At 39.7% G+C, this 24,637-nt stretch overlaps 1 protein-coding gene across 1 annotated transcript in view; it reads right to left on the bottom strand.

Annotated features, from left to right (window-relative positions):
- The window catches only part of LOC139743620 (ephrin type-B receptor 2-like), a 100,859-nt gene extending 80,501 nt beyond the window's left edge, over positions 1 to 20,358 (bottom strand). Inside the window, exons 1-2 of the mRNA XM_071654096.1 lie at positions 20,135 to 20,358; positions 9,162 to 9,244 (exon numbers count right to left, since the gene is read on the bottom strand). Coding sequence (XP_071510197.1) covers positions 9,162 to 9,244; positions 20,135 to 20,198 — 147 coding nt within the window. The 5' untranslated portion in view covers positions 20,199 to 20,358. The remainder of the gene's footprint in view (positions 1 to 9,161; positions 9,245 to 20,134) is intronic.
- Between the last annotated feature and the right edge of the window lie 4,279 nt (positions 20,359 to 24,637).

Consider the following 24,637-nt stretch of genomic DNA (forward strand, 5'->3'; position numbering starts at 1 on the left):
CAGGGCTGAGCTTCCCCCCAGATATCAAGGATATGAAAATGTAGCAGCACCAGGCAATAAAATGTGTCAATGTTACAGATAGGATTTTTTTTTCTCCCAAGTCATGCAACGGTGCATTGACATTACATTGTAACATGCATCATAAAATCTGATTGATTTTCTACTATTTCAGACTGCAAGCCATGCATAATAAACATCATAAATTTCTGAAAAGTGATACATTCTTTCCAGTACGCCAACTTTCTCCCTCAAGTATAAACACACACACACATACACACATGTTACTATATACACACATACTCATACATATATGGCATATGCCATCTGCAATAAGTAGACAAAGGAAAAACCAAGAAATCTGCCCCATATAGCTCCACTGGAGCCGATAAAATATCAATTCAGACTCTCCCACTAGTTTGGTGGCATGTACTCCCCGCTCTCCCTTGGAGCGAAATAGTCTGGGAGGCATTAGGCTGGGACCATTTATGCTCGTCGTAAATCATCCTAAATCGTGGCACTTACACACAAACATGTCTCGTCCTATTTAGCGAGTATGGCCATTCCAAAAACCCAGTTCGTGTCTCATGTGAGGGCTTCAGGCTGCGGCCATATTCTGCATGCCAAGCTCTCAACTTCTTGGTCTTTTCTACCCTCTTCTCTTCCTCTCTCGTTCTGTCTTTCTCTCCCTCCTTCATTCTTCATTATCTCTTTCTCTCTTCTCCTCCTCTCATATACCAATGTGCTACTCTGACATGATCATGACGGTATTTCATCTCGCAAGAAGCTTTCATGGCGTTAATTATTCACATCTCTATCTGGTTTATTTATTCTTCCTTCTTTTTTTTTACTATGTCATAAAAACGCATCACCTCTGTGTGATTTCTATAGAAAGGAACAAACACTTTACACGCTACCGGCGATAGCATGCGAGTGCTCAGAAGCACTCTCATGTCTGTAATGTGATGTTCGAAAGCAGCCCTGAGAGCTGAACCTCTTCCACCAGCCAATTTGCATCCGTAACCCCTCCCTGCACACACGTTTCGCAGATTACTTTTAAAGGAGCCATTTCCATCTCGCAGGTAAGACATATTTTTTCTATTGACAGGGCTGGACAGATGGGCCAAACAGAGTGGGCAAAAGAGTACACCCTCTATTGAATCGGACTTTGGGAATTTGGCCCAACTGAAATAAGAGAAACCATAGCAACCAGTTTGTATTTTGTGGAGTTGGAGGAGGGGGTCAATCTTTCGCCTCTACCTTTCAACTTTCCTTCCCCCCCCCCCCTTCCCATCCTACCTCCCATACCCTTCCCAGTTAGAATCTGGACTGGTAATCGTTGTGACACATTCTTGCCCGTTTGCTGTTTTCCTTCTTTAAAGTTCCCATTCTTCTTTCGGCTGGGTCGCCGGTAGCTGCCTGCTGGATTACACCGAATGATGGAAACGGCCGAGAGGCGGCAATGGCATTCTGAATAATATTTTGATTTGACAAACAGACTTTCATACTACCATGGGCTTCCCACATCCCCCTCCTGCACTATGCGACCTCTTGAAACTTGCACAAAGAGTCACACATTGTGGGCACTAACTGCTCGGCTGCAATTTCACACCAAACGTTTCCTCTCCCAAACAGTTGGCGTGGCACATACTTCCACATGATGCAACAAACATACACACACAATTTGCAATGTCTGGGACATCTAAACAGTTAGTTGTTCTGTCTTTAGCTTAAATTCTAAACAGACAGAAGGCATTGCTGTTTTACCCTTCCATCCTGTCCTAACTTTCACAAATTGTATCACGTTCCTTCCTCTATTAAACTACTATAACTATTCTTTAGTGAACCAGCACATAATTTATAATCTGGCCCTTGACCACATAATATGAATTGAGCATAAAGCTGCAGATATCCATGAACTCACTCAGCTGTAACCTTCACAGACTTCCTACTCATACATAAAAAGTTTTACTCAGAAAAAAAAAATTATAATAAATTGAAGAAAAAAAAAACTTAGTCAAAAGAATCCTAGTAGAACAGACACACTTCTGTATCATATCAAAACTAGATATATCGCTACGGCTACTGATATGCCTCCGCCATAATGCATGGTTCTCCTAATAGGTCTATAGTACAATGTCTTGACAATGTGTGATGACAGTTTCACACAATTGGCAAAATATTAAAATGACAGGTTTGCCACAAATGTGTTGAATGTTCACTTTCCTAGAACTAGGTTCAATTGGATGAATGATTAAAATGTCAGAGTGCAGGTATTTGGGGGAACTTATGATTTATACTTGATTTTTGACCCTTTTATAAGTTTATGTATTGAGTAATTTTCAAGGTATTGTGAAAAAGTATAATTTCAGTATCAAATGGGAAAATAGCATTATCTAAACCTGGCCTTTGACCTTTGACCTCACAGTTCCAAAGAGAATCACTGTTAGGTTGAACATGCATAAATATGTAAGTTTCATGATGATACCTTGAGTTACTTTCGAGATATGGAGAAAAAAGTGCAATTTAGCACTTTCACTTGACCTTTTACCTTTTGACCTTTGACCTTTTGGCAAGAAACTTCCCCCAAAATATATATTGGGTAATACATGCCATACACCAAGTTTTAAAAAAAACCCTTCAGACATATTGCATTTTAAGGAAAGTAGTGATATTTTTAGGAGTTGACCTTGACCTTTGACCCCCCTGACCTTTGACCCATGACCCCCAACTTCCCTAGATAATCACTGCCCATCGGTACAAGCATATATACTAAGTTCAATGAAGATACCTTGAACCATTTGCGAGATATGGAGAAAAACATGAAATTTCACATTTTTTTTTCACAAAATAACCTGTGACCTTTGACCTTTGACCCTGTGACCCTAAAATCCACACAAAGTATTATCCCCCAAGGATATACCCTCATACCAAGTTTGATGTAAAACCACCACACGGTTCTTGAGATATCGACAAAAACAAAACGGGACGGACAGACGTACGGACGGACGTACGGACGTACGGACGTACGGACGGACGGACGTACGGACGGACGGACGGACGGACGGACGGACGACCCGAAAACATAATGCCTCCGGCCACTTCGTTGCGGAGGCATAAAAATTCTATAGAGTTGAAATTGCAGCTATAAAGATCAATCAATACCTTCATAATTAAATAATGCTAGTCCTCAATATGGACCTTTCTAAAGTTGAGTGTTATGCTTTTAACCGATCAGGTGTGGCCTCAGGTTCTAAAGCAACAGCATCTTCCCTACCATTAGATTTAGGCATCTATTATGGTTTCACAAATAGCATGCCATTTATTTTATTCATTTTCTCTGAAGTCAATTCTTTGATAGGTAACTCAAATCATGCTCTTGAACAGTAAATCTTTATTTTTTAAATTCTATACTACTCGGATGTAAAACATTTTAAGAAAAGGAAAATCATTAGTTTTGGACAGTTGTCATGCTTAGTGAATAATATTAACATGCTTGAAGACAAATCCTACCAAAAATTGTGAGTTATTGTATGAACTCACCACAAATCGACAAAGAAATAGAAAAAGAGAAGATATTCATGCACAATGATGTCCACAAATGTAAATCGCATCATTTTAAAATCACAACTGTATATCCACATTACGGAAAGTCTGCGAGTATATTTGTTTAAATTTGCTTTTTGTTTTTCCTCCCCTCTTTTTTCACTTTACATTTTCTTGAATCAGGTAAAAGGAACAGTAGTATAAAGTGCTTAGAATGGAGATATCCAACTTGTCTTTCCATAGATACTGGTTGACTTGATTTACAGTGTATGATAAAATAGATAATATATGATATGACATTGGACATATGTGATCATGCACACATTCCTCTACAAACATCTATATCAGGATCAAAATCATTGTTTTGATGAAGTATAACTACGGATGACTGAACAAAAGTGATGATACGTCCACAAACTCAAAACTGGAATACAACCACATGTCATGACAAGAAACATTGAAACAATAAGAATAAAACAAATCTATCCAATAGTCTCAAGTTAGTTGTGTATTATGATACGAATAAACTTTAAAAGGCACTGTTTTGACAATGTGCAGAGAGTGGCTCAATTTAGAAAAAAAGAATGATTTCTGAAGACATGTGTAGCCTAATAATGCCAAAATGGATGACCAAAAGAAAAAATCAAGAATTTTCAAAATTATGCTGTCACTACCCGGACTACCCAAGTTATTCATTACTATGATCAAACTCGCATGCTACTAAACCTTTCATTACATGGTTTATTGTAGCGTTACCCTCTCGGGTAAAACTGAGTACAAAAAGGTAAATCTAGTCGATCATTTTTTTTGGGGGGGCAATGCATTTTAGCATTACAACCATGCACAGCCCTCAGATTTCCAAACTGGACACATTGTAGAACAGTGCCACATAAGTGGTAACACTCCCCATTGAAACTGTCTCTAATAATCAGCAAGAAGAACAGTTGCAGTCTCATCAAAATCAGACATGACATAAGAAAATTACAACATTCCTGATGTTTTACTCTTTTTTGCTCACCAAAGTGATCAGTATTTGCATTATATTACGTAACTCTCCCTCTGACAAAAAAAAAAATCACTTAATATTGTTTCTCTTTTCAATGAAATCAAAAGTTAATTTTGTATTGTTTCCACCTAATCATTGTTGTGTGGTACACCTGGCAAAGATGACTATAGGAAAATGGGTTTGTAGTTGCTAAATCATGGAGCATACAAATGGCTTTTGTCATTTTTTTTTCTGTACAAACCAATGGTTGTGAGGTGATAAAATCATCTCCTTACATGTATTGCACATAGTAGCAATCAATACTACAGTTCAGTGAACAAGTGTGAAACTTTTAAATTCTATAACCTTTCTTCTCTTCCGTACATTTTGATGTTATTTCTATTACTGTTTGTTTGATTTCATCAGTCTACTTGAATACGAATGCCATTGCACTTTAATAAGCACAGCACCAGCATAATTCTGACATTTTCCCCCTTTCTTGGCAATTTAACGACAAGAGTCAGTAAATCAATCCTGGCCACTCAACGTCATTTATACCATGAACGAAAATAAATATGTGTGTTTGGGAAAAATACTGTCAGAAAGTTGTTACTGTTCAACAAGGCAAGTGGATTTGGATGCATAAATCAACCTAAAGCCCTGGACTACTGCATAAATCAATTCTCGATCTGTGCCGTATTGCTTTATAACGAGCATGCCAAAAGGTAGGGAAGAAAGAACATAAATACACAAAGTTGGCAGAGGTATTAGACATATATATCTATCGTGGCTTCATTAAACATATTCCTGATGGGTTACCTAAGGTCACTGTCAGGTCAAAAGTGAAAGGGTATCAACTTTCTTGAATACTCAAATATAATTTCATCCACTTAACCAACTAAAACTTAACCCCCCACCCCCCCCCCCTTCCACATCACACACCATTAAAACAAAAATGAAAGGGCACATAATATTGCAATTTTCATGTGTACATGGTCAATACTCTTCATGTAATCTTTCCACTGTTTATAACATAATCATATGAATGAAGAAGTATAGACATTAAAGGGTGTGTACAGTTCTGGTCGAGGTGAAGATTTAGCTTTTAACGTTTTGTGAGATATTCAGAAACCACTTTATGAGATGTCAAAGAGCATGCAGTTCTAAGGGGTATCAAAAGTTTATTCGATGAAAATCGGATTTGAAATGGCTGAGATATCCAAAAACAAGGTGAAACAAAGAGATACTAATAAAGTTGGGGCATGTCGCCTTTTATTATTAGCACTTTTTGGGATATCTCAGCCATTTGAAAACCAATTTTCATCAAATAAATGTTGAATCCTTCTTAAAATTACATGCTCTTTCATATTTCATAAGAGGCTTTTCATTGTCTCACTTAGGAATGTTCAAAACATGAATCCCTACCTCAACCAGTACTGTACAGTCCCTTCAAGTTAAATAAGATTTCTGGACAATGTTCAATCACACATACACTACATATTCAATAAGAAAGAGAAAACATTCTGGAACCAAAAGTGACTGATAAATATATATGGCATTGTACGTGTACAGATTATCACAAATTGGACATAGTATCAAGTGTTATTACATAATATATGAACCACTGATATTCTCACTCATAGAACAGGTGGATTTTATTACTTACCCAGTATTCCTGTGTATCATACTTTAGAGCGAAAAAGTAAAATACAAGATGACTCAAGCTTTATTTCTTTCGATCCGACTGCTCAACACTTTTGTACAAAGTCCAATCAATGAATAGGAAATACAGCATTTGCATTTACACAGTTCACAATAATATCTAGAAACACCTGTTCAAATGAATATTAAAGATGTATTGTGGGGTTGCTGTTTTGGGGTATCTTTTTCAAATGGTTGAAAATTCTAAAATTCCATATATCTCATTCTCAGTATAATTGTTGATGATATAGAGAAAATATCTTTCTCTCTGTTGACATGGTGCATGTAGGAATAGCGAAGGTCATTTTGTTAAATAATATATTTCCCCTACTTGTTCTCCCATTTAACTGAGATAATGAATCTTAATCTTTCGGCAGTATATTACACACATCCAAGGCTAGGGTTCCCCCTCTTATTTTTTTCCCCCTCACCGCTTTGAAAGATGATATGCGGTGATCAATGCACAGTATCACATCCAACATGTCCCTCACGTAAACCAGTTAGTGAAGCGTAACAAATGAATTGAATTAGGTATTTGGCGATCACATCCCTACATGGACTAACGGGCTTACCAACTGACAAAAGCCCCTTAATTTGATCAGGCGTCCAGAGCACCGGTCGTTAGTTGTACGTGGGGAGGAAAATTTTTTGTATGGCTCGCACGTCGAACCCATGCATATAATAATATACCAACTTTTCACGAGAGAGATGGCATAGTGCACCCAGTTAACCTTACGGAAGGCTTTTTGTGTGTTTCAATTGAACTTTACCTTTCGGTAGAATGGACATTGATCTGCGGGAGAAATTCACTCTCACTATTTGTATCATTCTTTAAAAAGTGCAGCCTCACTGTCAAAGATTATCAAGCAGAAACGCATCGAGCTCAGTCTCAACCTCTGCTAGCCTCCGCCGACCTCCGAGCCATACTGGTTCGCTAAAACGTTATTGCCAGAGTTTTGTTTTTATCGTGGAAGCAGCAAAATGATCTTCTTTAGAATCTCCATCCTTACCTCTGCTCTAAGAAAGCTATAAAGTTGACCCCCTCCCTGACAAAAGTTTGATGACTTCTATAGTGTGTTCTGATTACCAATACAGCAAATATTTACACTTGCCCAAACCGACAATTCTCTCTGAAGATTGTGAAATCAAGAAATTAATTAGCTGAACTCAAGGACAAAACTGACATTCAATGTGGACTACTTATATATGACAATCACTCGTAATGAGCAACTGCGGGATGTTGAGTGCCCAGAAATCAATTCTATCGCACTCAATCTACCACGTGTAATGTACATCAAGTACTGGGTACCTTCTGCACCACACTGGGCAGTGATATAGGCCTAGTATAGTCTCAGCAGTGTTAGGATTGTGTATTTACATTTAATTCAACTCTCTTTTAACACTCCTTTTCACCCCTTACCCAGTCCTATACACAGCTGATTGAAAACTTATTGAGTAACGTGATAAATTGTTCATTCGAGCTAATCAAAACATGCGAGGGCAGCTCTACACTTTAAAAACTCCTTGTGTACCTTCTCCATCGAGATTCTGTCAATTGTTATAATATTGCAAGTGGACAAACCTAGCCGACATAAACATTGAAAATATGAAATGCATGTCACCTGGAATGTACATCAAGCATACAAAATAAGATTGATGGATGTAAGTCTTAAAAGCATGCATTTCAAAAAAGACAAAGGTCAATTTGGAATCTCATTCTTTTATTCTTATCTTTTTTCTTATGCATCTTTAAAAAAAAAAAAACTCCACTATCGATATCTCTGGCAGCAATTGGAGAGGATAAACTCTTCAGTGGGTTGGTTCCACAAAAAAAGTTGGTGAAGCAAGAAAGGAAAGCAAACACTGCCAGAGGGCACCAAGGACAAAAATTCAAATATATTTTCCCCTAAGACTCGCTATTTTCAAATGGACCATAACTCCACTGAGAAGTCCCCCTGTCCTCTCCCTTGCCACCACCTCAGTGGAGGGGTAGAAGCAGCAGCAGCAGCAGTGGAAGGCAGAGGTCAAAACTAAATGCCTCAGTAGAGACCTCAAAACTAGATTCCCAAGAAGGTCCTGGCACCATTTCTCTCAAAAAATATCCTTCCCTTATTCCATCTCTCCCCCACCCCAAACAAAAAGAGAGAAAAAAAACATGCACACATAGTGTACAAGCTTTATTCAGCTTTAGTTCATAATCATAATAAAAGAAATATGTCTCCTGTTTTAAAAGTGAGGGTGATACTGGGTGACACACAGAGCCTCTCGTGGTGTAACACTGTACTCATAGCCATGACATGTTCTGGTAATTTTGCATCTTTAAAGGGGAAGGCTAGTAACTGATCAGTGGGAATCAGTGGAAATGCTGGGAGATGATTGTTCCAATCCTTATGGGATTCATTCAAGAGTTCATTGTATATCTATTGTTGTGTGAAAATTATTTGCTTCAGAATGGTCTCATATTCAAGTAATGTGCGGTTTAATGCTTCCAGGTTAGCGTCCCTGGTCAGGGACGGAGCATTAATCTGCACATTACTTGAATATGAGACCATTCTGAAGCAAATCATTTTCACACAACAATAGATATACAATAAACTCTTGAATGAATCCCATAAGAATTGGAACAACCATCTCCCAGCATTTCCACTGATTCCCACTGATCAGTTACTAGCCTTCCCCTTTAAATCACGTCCAGTCCAGATCAAGAATATTGGAGTGATGATGCACATATTGGAACACTCTACTTCTATCTAGGGCATTTTTTAATATCTTTTACTTACATTTACACTGTAGGGCCTACATGCATCTACTACACATCTTTTCATTCCCTGAAATGTCATTTGGTTGTTATTTTTTTTGTGTGTGTGTGATTGTTTTTACGTGAAAAGTTTAAATACAAACGAGAAAAACAGGAAAGAAGTAAGCAACTTACCCCGCCATCATATGTGTCTTCTCTGATCATAGGGTGCACGACCCAGTCTAATGATGAGTACTCACTACTGTCATATAGTTTCACTGCAAAAAGAAGAAAGATGTATGGTTAAAAAGGTGATGCCATATATGTCAGACAAAGAAGATGACCAATCCAGGCTAATGCAGTGAAAACACATTGGAAAACATGCATAACATCACATGCAACTGTGTACTCAACAAAAAAATTTCAAACAATTGTTTTTTCTCAAGTTTCCTCTAATTAGCATAATTGTACGATATCTTGACGGGAGATGGTGAAAAGTTTTGTTATTCTTTTGTTTCCAAATATTTCTTTCTTTCTTTTCTGTATGGCAAGACCACCATTAGAAATGGACCTCTTCGAAATTGCAAATGCATCGCGTGTCAATGCCCTCATATCATGATTATGATTCGAGGCTTGATTTGGTCTTCTCTTTATTTTTTCGCTCCCCCTGTACTCCTCCTCCATCTCTTCCCCCGTCTCCCACGTCTCCATCCTCCTCAACGCTGAGATGATTATCTTTTATCTGGCCCTTTTGGAGGCCAAGCACTGCCCTCCCCTCCTATGTACACACCATCTTCGGCATCTAAGCCCCTATTTTCATTGCACGCCGCACAGCGATCCGCCTGACGGGGTTGGCGGGAGTCGCGTTTCTCGGGCCTCCCCCGCGCATCGTCGCATACGTCGGTTCGCCCTCACGCTCTCGTCGCGGAGAATTACGACAGTCAAAGCTGGCCGTCCCGGGGCTAGTAACTCGAGTCCCTTCCTTTTACCTGCCCGGTCGACTCTCTCTCTCTTTCTTTTTTTTTCTCCTTCCTTTTAATATCTCGAGAAAAGCCTCTGAAAGGGCTTTCAAACAAAAAACAGCTCGACCCAGCTACTGTTGCATCCGCGGCGCCTGGGGCCATCGTGGGCTGGGCCCGTGAAACGAAGGTAGTCTCTCTTCTACCGGGGTGCTTGTTTCGTGGCGCAAATTGTATCAACCCACTCTCGGAGCTCGCTCGACACATGAAGACAAGTATGGATTAGCTACAAACACTCTCACTCGCGTTCTGGTCAGGTTTCTTTTTCATCCGCTCATGGAGGTTTGGCGATGGTCCATGTAGTTTCCACTCTGTGCACAGACATCCAAGTGGAAACTACACGGACCATTTACCAAACCTCCATGAATTCAGAACATGGCTCCCATGAGCGTATATCCACCACAGAGGACCTGAAAAACAACTTCACTAGTGGCCAGAATGTGCATGTAATTTGACAGGTACACACTATTAAAAAATAAATAAAAAAATTAAGAAAATGTCAGCTACCACAAAATGTCAAAATTCACTAGAAATGTAAGAGTATAAATGTTGATCTTCCACGGAATGGAGAAACATGTTCAAGTGGTGAGCCTGAGCCTGGGTATAAACAAGAGAGATGATATAACTTTATTTTCATTCATTTTTTTTTTTTTTTTTTTTGGGGGGGGGGAGGGGGCGAGTCTTTCTATTTCTAGTCATCTTTTGTAACATGACATACAAAACTATTAAACACTGGTTTCTATATAGCCAACAAGTGATCTAAACTTGCTATGTAAACATATTAAACATATAATATATAAAAAATAATATTATGTATATATGATAGGTTAAAAGAACATAATACTCATAATCATGTGCATTTGGTTTGTTCTTACGAGTTCAGCATACCACTGATACTACATATAATCATAAATTTGAACAACCAGCTTTCTTTGTCTCTTCCCTTTTAAACTCTCTCTCTCTCTCTCATCTGCAAAGACTTGCACACAAAATTGCATATGATCAACAGTATCTGATAAAATCAGTGAACACAAGGATTAAAATATAATACAAATATGTCACAGCGACACTCTATCAGTTCAATGGGGAATACAAAAAATGATTGAGACGCCAAAAAAAGCACACAAAAATCTCTGAAGTACAATGACAAATCATGAGAACACTGTGGCTAACTTCTCTGCCACTCTCGTCCAGTCCCCTTTTATGCAACGATCGCCATGAGGGTAGGGCCACTTGTTTACGCCCGGCCAGCCCAGACAAAGGAAATTCCTCCGGTTTGTGCATGTTCTTCTGCCATTGTTACTTCTATTGTTTGGAATCGCTCCCAAATGCATCATTGTGTCAGAGCCAGAAAGGGGGGGGGGGGGGGGGAGGGGGAAGAGAGGGGAAGGGGGAGAGAAGAAAGAATACAAATTTTACCCAACGGTCATTATCCCCACTGACCAGTGTAGCAGATGTCCAGTGGTCAGGGCAGATTGAATCAGACGAAGGAGAAAGTGAAATTGGGAGGGGGAGGAGAAGTGGAAAGAGAGTGAGTGCAAGAAGAGTGGACAGAAGAGGATGTCATGTCATGAAAGTTTATCTGTTTCTTCAGATCACACAAAAGATGCCCTATCCAAGCAACTAACCCTCACCAACCCCAACCCTCCCTTTTCTGTCAAAAGCAATGACAATTTTGATGTTCCATTTACACACAGATACTGTAGCTGTGTTATGTATGCACACTGTGTAGGCCTATACAATAACCTCTGAGATAATTGCCGATGTAGCCAACCTGAATTTATTAAGTTTATGAGACATGTTTAAATAGCAAAAGTATGCAGAAACCCCTCCCCCGTCCCCACAAATAAAGACCACACATAAACACACTTTGAAGATTTAACAGCATTACTAAACAGCTACACAGTCATGTACTCACATTTCAAACAACCAAACAATCAGAGAATGGTACTATACAATGTGCAAATGTATTCATGATTTGCCCCCAAAAAGCCACGCGACCTCGGCCTCAGAGGTTGTGATTGGAATGAGGGGATTAGCGAGTGACTGGAGGCAAGACTATTAAAATACAGTAAAGCACTACTCACTGTACCACACAACACGTCCTCGGTTGCTAGTTAGCCTGAAGTCGGCAGGGAATGCCTCTGCTTGCGGTAGCCCAGATATGCAATGACATGGAATAAGATGCACAACAGCCAGCTGATTCCAACTCATGAATACAAAATTGGGTCACAGCAATCTTTTTTTTCTCCTTCCCTCTCCCCTCCCCCCCCCCCCCCCCCCCCCATCTCTCTTCCTTTTCCTAACTACCTCACTGTCTCCTTCTTCTCTTACTGTCATCCTATGTTTGGGGTACTCTGGTAGATTTTTTTTTTTTTAACCTCGATTTCCACCTCTCATCCATTTTCCACACCTTAAGTTGCACAGCTGTCTCTGAAACGACTTGTATCTGTCGCTTTTCACCTTCTAGCCGTGTTCGCCGGTAAAGTAGTACATATTATCCCCTTCTCCTTTCTTCCTTTCTCACTCTGATTGTCTGGAAAATCTGTCTGCATCACTGTTTGCCGACAGACAATTTTCTTGCCCTCTTCCTGCATCCGCTCCTCCACACCCCTCCCCCCCCCCCCCCATATCCCAAATCCCATCTCTCATCTTCAATTTCATATTAATGAGAACTACACTCATTTGGTATGTGCGGGCCATTCAATCTGTTGCAGCGGTGGTAATACATGATTATGCAAACTGTATGCACATCCAGCAACACAGCCAACGATGAATATCATGTGACCCTGCTCAACTCCAGCAAATTCTACCTGTAAGTTCAGTGTTTGTTGGGCTACTTCACATTCACATTATGTTTGGATGGTTATTTGTTTTTATTCTTTATCCTTTCTTTTCAGGAAGAAATGTACAGGAAAATAGTTGCAAGAAAACAAATATGTGATAAGATTATGCAGTATGTGTAGGTCTATACCTCAGCCTGTGATATATATATATATATATATTTTTTTTTTTTTTTTTTTTGGAGGGGGGGGGGGGAGTAAACAAAAAAAAATATTACTAATGATAACGAGATTTTGTATTTTATCTATGTCAACAATACCATGGCTACATACATGCCTATATAGCCAACAATATAGGCCCTATCACTTTTTAGCCTTTCTCCCAAATGTCATTTCTGTCGCCAACAGCATCTACCAACAACAGTGTGGATACCACTGCCAGCTTCATCATGCTGTCTGCCTGTCCAATTGGATCCTACTGCCGACACACTGGTTGACACGCTTTTTACCTACAGTAGTACTACACTACCGGTTTTCCTCTCCAGCGAAAAGCCTCGGCTCATGAAAGTTTCAAAACCTGAATATCTCATGAAATATTAGTGAAAGCTAGGCAGGTGCATCCAGCCAGTGAGCTGTTGTTGTTGTTTTTTCTTTCTGTCATTCTTTTCAGTGGATGCTAATGGTATCATTTCGTTTCAATTCAGAGAATGTGTGGACAAGAGTGATACACTTTGTGAAGTGCAATGCAGCGGGAAGTGGGAAAGAGTTGACACACCTTCCATGATGGCATTCGTTCTGGGCTTATTTTTTTTTTCTTTTTCACGATGAATACATGATTTGGAACACAAGATGAGATTGCATTTGCTTTTCCATTTGTTTATTCGTTTGTTGAATGGTACAAGGGTTTATGAAGTGATTTTAGCTGAAGCAGAAAGGCCTACAGAGACAGTTAAACATATTACAAGTGAAACTAAAATCACAGTATCTAAGATTTTTTTTATTCATTCCACATGTAAGTAATACATGGTACAACTTGCTCCAACAACTAGTGGGACTAAATCAAACTTGTGCATGCATGAATGTCACGGTCATGATTTGGCTGACATCTTCAATGAACTGTGCTGCTATTATTCAACATCAAGTGATGTTAAGCACAGCACACAGCATGCCAAATATGGACCATCAAATATGCACAATAGCAAACATCGTTCCCCTATTATGTAGAGCTTGCAGTTGACATAAATCCTCAAAAAACAACAAATTTTCTGCTGCACTGAATTTTTTGTTTGCACACCATGACTGGAAATGGTTGGATACACTTGAAAAGCTGGACAAGAGAATTAAGTGCCTGAATAGAGAGTTTGCCCCCCCCCCCCCCTAACAAAAAAGGAGAGCTGGGATTAGTGCAGACACTGTATTGAACATAATTTTTTACATGAATATGGGAATCACATTAGACTACAAGGCATCTCATATTAAAAAAAATAAGCAATAACTCCATTATTTGTGTGTTAATGTCAAGAAGAAATTATCATTATGTAAATTACATATATCTCTAGTATAATCTTGGTCAAGATGATTCTGTTACTTGCAATCAATTTAATAAGTTACAGATTTAGTGATTTTTTATGCTTATAGAATACCAGGATTTGCAGGAAGCCAACCACTATAGCTTGACTTCAAATAACCACTCGTGGCCCCAAACAGGATGCCATGCTAGATGAATCACTACAGCCAACGTTCAACTGTCAAAAGAGTTTTCTCCAATATTTGATTTCCCCTCAATACTTCATTGATCGGCGGTCTGTTGTCTCACGAAATTCCGTCTGAAATAACGCTCTTCCCCCAGAGCTGGAGTGCATTATTTTTTCATGTCAGTGACATCTCAGAAAAATTGTTTTATTCTTCCATGCCACGGCCTGGCTGCAAATATGAGTTTAGATTGCCCCTGGGTTTCTCTTGTCCACCTATATACATAGCACGCTGTCCAGCAACGTGACCCAGGCCGCATCGTTTGGCCAGGAGGTGTGAAAATTTTGACCAGCACATCGCTCCATCCACAGAGGCACTGCCCTCATACCATTCATTGCAGTTGTCAAGGCAGAGAGACCAGACTGGTTTTCAGCAGATAATGGGGTAGGTCCACTACAACATCACGTCACTCGGCAGCACGGAGGAAAAAACAGGGGCGAAATTGATCTATGACCCCCATTACCATTGATGCACAGAGGAATGTGGTTTGTTGGGGGGGGGGGGGGGGAGAGAAAGCTAGGAAAATGGCCAGTACATGAACTACAATATTTCCTCATATGACTACTACACAGCAGCCACAGATCAATTCACCCTCCCTATTATAAAGGTTGTTCTTGCAGCATGATACATGGCAATCTCTAAAAGATAAGCCATGTCACATCTAACTAGGATAAAATCATATTTTCCTTAAAAGGAAGATGCAGGAACCTTACACATTCACATATACACCTTTGATGCATTTGGAGAGGATATGACATTTTGTACTATACAGGAGGACAGTGTGTAATATCACATAGGAGGTGATCATTAAAAAAGTGATAATACTATTACTAAGGAGATTCTGACTGCTTTAAATACTATAACAAGTCATCTAGACTGAACGAGGCAAGGAAAATAATATTCGGCATCAAATTTTATCCGAGTGACACCACAGATCAGAGCCCAGCACTTTTCAGAGGTTTGTGAATGCTGGAAAAGCATGTACTGCATTTCTGTCTCTGGAGCAAGATACCACATTGCAAAGTGAGTGAATGCAGGAGATTTTACGTAGAATGTGCATTTAGATCAGAATAACATCACATCAAAAAGATCCCCCCTCCCCTTCATTTCCTGTGATTTTGATTTGCCACATAGTGATGTTGACCCTTCATGTGTATGACAGTAAATCAGGTAGGGGGGTGTTTCATGATGCATTATTATCTCTCATTCTGTAACCCTATAAATTGTGATATCTTTAAAATCACATACATAAAAATAAGACAGTAAATATATCATGACAATGTCTTAATCAGCCCCACACAAAAGCTATTTTAGCACATCAAATTCTTGACTCTTTTTGCCAAAAGTATACAAGGGCTATAATGCTGCCTAAAAAATGTGGCTTGCTCTGACTAGCTGTGAATAAGAAATTCATTGCATTGGGGGGGAGCGCACATGTGTGACCTCGAAATCCTTTCAAAGCAAGGAGCGATCGCCTCAACCGCCTCCCATTCCTTGCAGCCCACAGGAGTTGATGGTAGTAGCCAAGGCAGTCAAGTCTTCCCCACTCACTCATTCTGCATTATTCCTGGGCGCAGCAAAGGCTGCAGAGGAAAAACCAGTACGACCTCACAAAAACCCACTCAGATCTCATCCCGTCATCTTTTCGTCCGGAATATTCCGACGACGGCATCACTTCCATCCAGATACTCGGGGATACTTCATATTTTTGAGGGGCATTATCATCCAGGCTGAGGCAGGTCTGCCCCCTCAGCCGCCTTCTCTTCACAGACGCAATCTCTGCAATTCACGGTCATAAATATGGCATCTCGCATTTCCCTCCACTCTTAAACTTGGATATTTCTCTCTCGATCTATCTCCCTCTCTCTCTTTTTCCAATATTGTATCACTCCCCCATATTGCGGAAAAATTACTATCTCCTTCGACAGATTGGTCTCCAGTTTTACCCCTCTACCTCACCACCCTTCTCTTCCTTAATCGCATCTTTTCTCTTTAATCCATCCATCAATCCATTCTTTCTAGAAACATCTTGCTCTCGCATCTTTAAAAGAGAGAGAGAGAGAGAGAGATATCCCTCAAAATTCTGCCTCATTCCCCCTCCCCTTTTCATAATCAAGTCTGAATTCCCCCCTTTCAAAAAATGATGTGGACAGAAACTGGAGACTCTCAGCCGACAAAAAGGAAGAAGAAAGATATCTGGGCTAGCAATGGAGATGCGACCAAAATGAAGGTAAGGTATTCCTCTGGTTGCAGAGGTGTTTGATGCGTATCACACACGACACGATTTGGAGAGACAGCGCATACAATCTGTCTGTGGAGATATCTGACCCCCTTTGAACACTTGTCTGGTGGGTGCACAATTTTGACAATGAATTGGAAAGTAGATACCCATACACTGCACTCATCTATCTTGGTTTATTTGCATTGACGACTGGCTATGAAAAATGTATGTGAGTCATGCAGCATCTAAGGATTTGCAATGAGCCCTCCCCCCCCCCCCAAAAAAAAAAAAATATATATATAGGGCCTATATATACAGTATATATATACCATATACACTGTATGTATACCATTTATTTGATGAGATACATCTACTGTAAGACACGATATATTCGCGGCATGAATTTTTCGCAAATTGGAGCCGACGGCCTTTTTTGCAGCATGAAATTTTCGCGAAGTGCCACTGGCATTCAATGCATACAGTGTAGACAAGAACTTTCGCATGCATTTTAATTTCGCGAATCTTGCCGCTCGCGAATGTCGTGAAATCAAAATGCTCGCGAACTTTCCTCGTTTTACAGTATATATACTTCCAAGTTCATGGCCTTTGCCAGTGAGTTTAGATTTTCTTTTGACAACCTTATAACCTTTCTTTCTCTCTTGTGTAGAGTGCATGTCATTTTGATAATTCTGCTCACATACTCTGCAACAATACTACCTGAAACAGGAAATAAAGCAGAGCTAGATAGGCATCTAACAACTTTCTCCAGAATCAACCATCTGATGAAATAACACAAACCACCACACTAAAGGTCAACCCAGAATCTCAAAATGTCCATGATTGTATGGCAAAGGAGAGAGTATCTGACCCTCGGTGGGTGCGGGTGCCGTACTGAAGGTGCACTGGGGTTACAAGTCATTGTACCGATCATAAATTATCTCCCCGGAACACGGGACACTTCAGACCAGGTACACTGCCTCAGTAAAAACCTGCGTGTTGTGGTATAGATTTGTGAAACTAGCCATGGATGGTTTTTTTTTGCATCCAGCACACATCTACACGAGCTTGCAAAAATGACGTGGGAGAACAGGAGAAATGACAGAGTCGCTAAAGTGGAGTTTAATCAGAGGTTATTCGGAAATTTGTTGGCAAAGAAATGGAACAACATTGATATGAACTCACTCCTGCTTTTTTCTATTCTTTTTTCTTTCCCTTTCTTCTTCTTCTTGGCCGGAGAATAGGAGAAGTATGGGCAGCATTCATCAATTACAGGATAAGCCCTTAAAAGCTTTGGCCTCTCGCATTCTGACAATATGATTGGGACCACGAAACGGAATTACTACTTGAACCTTCCTCCACTGAGAATTTGCCGCAGTTCAGGAGGTGACTGACATCGAAGGGGGGGGGGGGGTGATGATGCCATTCATTAATAATAGTGGTCCTTCTACCATCTCGGGCCATACATGTGAACCAGTTTTTAATAGATTTCCCCCATTTCGCAGTTCATAATGAATTCAGATCTCACTTTAAAACCAGCAATACAAGAGGCAACTTTTTTTTTTCTTAAAGGCTTATTCTTAACACTCAACAGACTTTTTACCTTGGAAACCAGTGCAACTATTGTATTAGCATAAAATTATGAACGGGAGATAATACACTTTGGGGAAGATAAAATCTCAGCAAGGCACACCGATACATCAACTTCAATGACGTGCAGCTCCTTGTGTAGTTTCAGAACCAGCGTTCTATCACAAGTGAGGAATTAAAATTGTTTGCTGCCAAGCTGCAAATGGTAGCTGAGAATGTCAAGCTTTTATACATCCCCAAGGATTATTGCTCATTTCAATTCTTGATGACAGAATTAAGTTGTAGGCATATTTCTTGACATTAGTGTATTTATTGGTCAAAATTTTAGGAAGTAATATTTATTTGTGTGCACATCCACTGAAAATTATGCACGGTACTGTTGGAATGAGTGAAAGTAGAATAGGAAAACTGAGAAATAAAACAAAAGCAAAGAAGAAATTGACCATGTTGATGAAAAAAAATCTGTGGTAATAATTAAAAAGTAGTGTAGTAGCAGAAGTAGTAGTAGTTGTAGTAGTGGTGGTGGTAGTATAGAAGTAGTTGTAGTATAGTAGTAGTATATAGTTAGCATGGTTAGTAGCAGTAGTAGTAGTAGTAGTCAGTAGCAGTAGCAGTAGTAGTAGTAGTAGTAGTAGTAGTAGTAGTAGTAGTAGTAGTAGTAGTAGTAGTAGAGGTGGTAGTGGTGGTGGTGCCTGATGATGGCAGTAATAGATAAGTAACAATTTAGTTCTATAATAGAATCCAAATCAACTCAGTTTTATTTGACAACCCAGCAACCACCTAAATATCTAGTTTGATAATCAACTTAATCAAAATGTAGAGCATCGTCATTACAAAGAACACTGTAAAAAAGAAAAGAAGAAGAAGGAAATAAAAAAGAAACTAAGAATTATCATTCACATCACTGACACTATGCTTAGCCCTACCCCTAGAGCCCAGTAAAGTGCAGGCCATATATCCACATGTTCTAACAGCACTAAGTCAATCTAAACTGGGAATCTCATTTTAATTTTTGCCCTGTTTCTCCTCTCAAAACAGCATGCGAAATCATTTTTGACAGCCCGAAGGCGTTTGGGCAACAACGAAAATCGAAGACACCCCGCGATCAAGGAACAAATCAAGCGGCAACTCGGCAGGCGAGACACGGGCGAGCTCCGCGGGTCGTCTGCGAAAAGTCCCGACAGTCTGTCAATGGTGCCGCGGTCGCGCTATACGCAGCGCAAAAAAGAACTGCAAGGCAAAAACCTTCTGGCGATTTCTCTTTTCTAGCATTACTGCATGAATGTCGACATCAGAAGGGGAGGAATGGATAATCATTAAAACTATTTCACTCTTCCGCATCAAACAACTTTCACTAACATTCTTCTTTCCCTGTCAAATTCAGAGCTAGAACGTAGTGTTTAGATCAGATTTGATTAACATAATTTTGACAGAAACCCCCTCTTCCAACAGAACCAACCGCTCACGGGAACGGAGAGGGGCCGCACCGAGACAACGCGTCAACGCGTTGGGCTTTCGGGGTACGATAACAACTTGTCCGCTTGCGTTGTTCAATTAACCGTAAACTGATTGCAATTTGCTTGAAAAGACACCGGCTGAGCATCTTTGACGTTGGTTTTCCCGCAAGAATATACATAAACAGTGAAGACACAACTGCATAATCATAGTATATCGACAGTCATCTAGTTTGACGGGAGATAAACATATAATTAGACGGAGCATAACATGGAAGTTACAAGACATCCATCTCATAGCTCTAGTAGATCTCCAAAGACATCTCTATAACAAACAGGATGAGCCGCTTACCTTCTCGAGCGTGTGAACTCCAGAAAAATAATATGCTGAGTATAAAGAAATTCCGGTTATCCATTTTAGTGCAGGAATAAAGTTCCAAGATAGATAACACACACACACTCCTCCTCTTCACGGGAACCAAAAGTTGGAAGTTTTTTAAGTTATAACACACATATTTCAAGGAACTGGCTCTGCGCTCTCCGCACCAGACGCTATGATCGCACTATTCACCTGCGAGTGATCCTCAAGAATGATCCACCAACAGTGGTATCGCAAGAAAGCTCCGCTCCTCTCACACATGGTCCATGGTAGCATGCACACACACACACACAATCGCATTCAACACACACAAAAAAACCTGCGAGGACTCGAGCATTTCAGGAGCAGGGGTGGCTTCACACGGCACGAGCCTAATCTCATCGACAAACATAACGGTAGTGAGTCCTAACGGTCACCTAGTTGTGAGCCCTCAACGTTCGCTTTCGCAAAGAGCGATGCTCACGCTGACCTTCGCTATCCGAATGTCAAAAGAAACGTGATATTTTTGTCAGTTATAGGCCTACCAAAATCGATCAACGGATACGTATATTTTTAATCAATATTTTGTTTATCGATGACGCCAATTTCATTACGTAAGTGGAATTTTACAACCTCGGACTCGTCTTTATGGCAATCCAAGAGTTAGGCCAGAGACTCGGTGTGTCTGCATATTTGTGATTAATTCTGCTATAAAAGTCGAGTAATATGAACAGTTTTCTCAGATTCTTCTGTTATTCCTCTGTAAACTGTTGCCTGTTAAAATCAATCAAATAAACAAATTGCAATAAAGAAACAAAATAAGAAAATCATACAAACATAATGCTGGATTTTCATACCTGTACAAGTGAGAGGAATAAACAATGCTTTCCAAAGTAAAGTTTGCAGAAATCATTCTTGCCAGGACATGCGTTTAGTAATTTCGTTGTTACTCATTGACTTTTTTATTTAGTTTATAATTGGATTTGGTAACAGTCAATGTCATTTCGGGAGACATTAGTCGTTATCCATAACTTCACGATTTTATTTTGATATTCAATTCAAATTCAATTCAATTCAATGCAAATGAATTTATTGGGAATTTTCTGCATTGAAATATTACAAATGAAATACAGTCATTTCGTTTTACTTTCAAGACAATAAAACATGCGGTGGGTGTGTACATCCGAACATAACCGAGATAATTATACGTGTACAGATTGAAGAAAAGAATAAGAGAACACGTCAATGTGGGAACTACTCGGGATGTAATGAATCAAATGATCTGACTGAATTATGGCGCAGGTATTGGGAGTGTGAATGCAGACGACTGTCGTCAAGTAAGCATAGAGCTTGAAGATACGACAGCCTTAAATATTTATATCCAGAAGATAAATCCAAATGACACGAAAACTATTGTCAATTACTTTTTTTTTATCTATTATTCTCTCACCTCTGACGTAATGAAGAGAGAAAGGGGAATTGTCATCGTCAACAACACTGAGGAAAAGGATTGAGTTTTAAAATTTTTATAGTTTAAGTAGGACCTGGTACTAACTGGAAGATTCTACACTCAAGTGAATGAGCATTCTCCTCGGTAAAAAATACAGAACTATAGAGTTTTATCAGCATTCAATTAGCGGGATATCAGCTGCATCGCGACATCTAATTTGTACTCTATTATAGCTACTATAAAATTGACAGGAACAATGAATAAAATGGAATTCGAAATGTATTCGTTCGTGGAATGTCCAGTTGTATTTCATACTTTCCAGAGCAAAAGGATTTGAATGTTGGATAAGGAAAATAGTTTTGTGTGTGTGTGTGTGTGTGTGTGTGTGTGTGTGTGTGTGTGTGTGCAGGGAGGTGGCCCAACCTCCCTGGTGTGTGTGTTGAATATTGTTTGTTTTTAGGAGTTTTGTTTGTTAGTTACTGTCCTTATTGTTGTTGTTTTCCCCTGTCGTATATTATTATTCCGTTTTTTAAATCTAATTTAATCTCCCTTCACCTGGAGAAAGTCGGTTTTCGAAGTATCAGGTCAAAATATGGTCTCCAAACATCGGGCGCATCAGTTTAGCCCCGGCCAACCAATCATGTTTCGGGTAGAAATGCGTGTACCAAGCCGAGATGGCTCTTACGATGATTTACATGCACATGTCACTGCACGAAAATGGCTTGTAAGTTTCCTTGAAATGCGGGCTTAAAATGCGACGCGCGGAAAACCGCGAGATCAACATCCACGTTAAAATAAATGTGAAATTGAAACAGGCAAACAACTAAATGCTACAAAAGATTGGTGATCAGTTTTCGCCGAATTGTTTGTCCAGAGCGATCAATAACTGTTTAATGTCTGGAAATAGAGGGCTTTCACTAAATTGATATTTCATCATGTACCGCATTTTCTTGAGCATGATGGTATGATTGCGTAACATATCACGTTTATGCAGGCAAGCGTAATTCCTTGACTGTCCACAACGAACAGCGTCGTAAATAGTGCAGAGTGTAAAGTACAAACGAGGAAAACAATTGTTGGTCGATTAGTTTTATTCATATGTCACTGAACTCAGGTACACAACATAATTATAATAATTTTCTTTTCTAAGAAAGCGATCGATATAAACTCCAAAGGGCGTCTATTCTTTTCAAGTTATTTAAACTATTTCACTCAATAACCGAGTGTGTAGAACGAAAACCTACTCTCGCTTTATGTTTGCGTTTGTAATGGCCAAGTATCATCTCCAGTGTATTTGTGGTGGTGGAGGCAGTTTTCCTTCTCAGATATTCTTCAAAATCAAACTAATCTTGGATGTAGAACATATCAGATTTCATGAATATTACATTCCAGTCATTTAAGATCTATTTTGTACACGACAGTTCCCGATCAGAAGACGGTATAAAGATATACAAACATACATTATTATTATTTCGTGGTTCTGTTTCTGTTTCTTTTGATGATTACTAATAAATCATTCCTTTCTTGTCATTTCTTCTCCATCACGTGAGCCCAGTTTGACTATTCAACCTTTACTTTTCATGTCCGTGACGTTGACCAGACGTCAAAATCTGCTTACAGCATTGCTTTAAAGTGGACCTGTATTATTAGTAGCACTGGTGATGGAATCATCCTCATGCAAAACAAGACAAGGGGATATCATTTTTAGGAATGACACCAGGGGTGTCGAAGTTCTAAATCGAAGTAATGACATGATCTCAAGATGATTCACTACATTCCTGCTTGATTATTCCAGAGCAAAGACTCGGATAGAGCACAATGATACAAAATCAAAATTGATGCTACTGAAAAAAAATATATATATATTTTTTTGCTTCGATTGTGTGTGTGTGTGTGTGTGTGTTTTGTTCTCCTTCTTCTTCTTCTTCTTCTTCTTCTTTTTTTTTTTTTGGGGGGGGGGGAGTGGGTGTTTGCTTTGTATTGTATATAACTTTTTGTTTTACCCATTGTTTTCTGTACTCTTTATCAGGGGCGGATCCAGGAATTCCGTAGAGGGGAGGCGCCTTTACAAAATTAAAGGGGGCGCACGGCCTCCCCCCCCCCCCATTTTTCTTTTTATTTCTTTTGTTTAAAAAATAAATAAATAAAGAGGGGCGCGCACCCGGTGCGTCCCCTGGATCCGCCACTGTTTATACTCCTAATCGCGGGGGGAGGGGGGGGGGGGGGGGAGGAGGAGGAAGAGGAGGATGAAGAGAGTGACAGGGTGACGTAGAGGGCGCTCTACACAAATTATGTACCAGTGCCGTATATTCTTAATACGGCACTGATGTCCCATCTGATACTTAGACTTTTGTTAATCAGGTTTAGTAATAACTGTTAACATGGTAAATAACATGTTAACTAGTTGGTTTTTGTGCATCATGGCGCAAAGACGTCCCGAAGTCAATCTGTTTCATGCGTCGATTCGTGTGTCTGTTGTCACGCATGATGACCGTCATCTTTAAAAGAAATTTTTGTGGCATGCTCAATTGACATGATGTATAATAAAGAAAGGGAGAAGTGATAATTTAGATACAAGCTAACATTCATTTTTAGTATAGGTTTGATAGCAGCTCAACGATGTTGTCAGAATGTTTCTTTGCTTGTGTTTGCTTTTACGTGTATGTGTATGTGTGTGTGTGTGTGTGTGGGGGGGGGGGGGTGGTCCGTATTGTATTCAACCCTCCCCTCGTCGGCATGTCTTCATCCCTACCCCTCCGTCCATCTCTCTCGCGCTGAGTATAGTCTGTTTGTTTGTTTGTAAACGTGTCTTTTGTGTGATTGTTTTTATTTGTTGTTGTTTTCCGTGCATTGTCTTTCCATTGTTCTGCTTGATCTTCTTCTGGTTGACTTCGCTGGAAAAGCAAGCAACCATACAAACAAACCAACAACCAAACAAAGCTACAATCAAAAGTCCCAGAAGCGGCACATGTATAGGTTTATGGGACCGCTGCCCATCTTTTGCGTGGACGGTATGAGTTCGTGATTAGATGTATACTTTTCCTCTA

This window comes from Diadema antillarum, unplaced genomic scaffold (assembly GCF_040938485.1).
Source record: "Diadema antillarum isolate AM-2024a unplaced genomic scaffold, OU_Dant_1.0 seq00001098_RagTag, whole genome shotgun sequence".
NCBI classification, from domain to species: Eukaryota; Metazoa; Echinodermata; class Echinoidea; order Diadematoida; family Diadematidae; genus Diadema; species Diadema antillarum.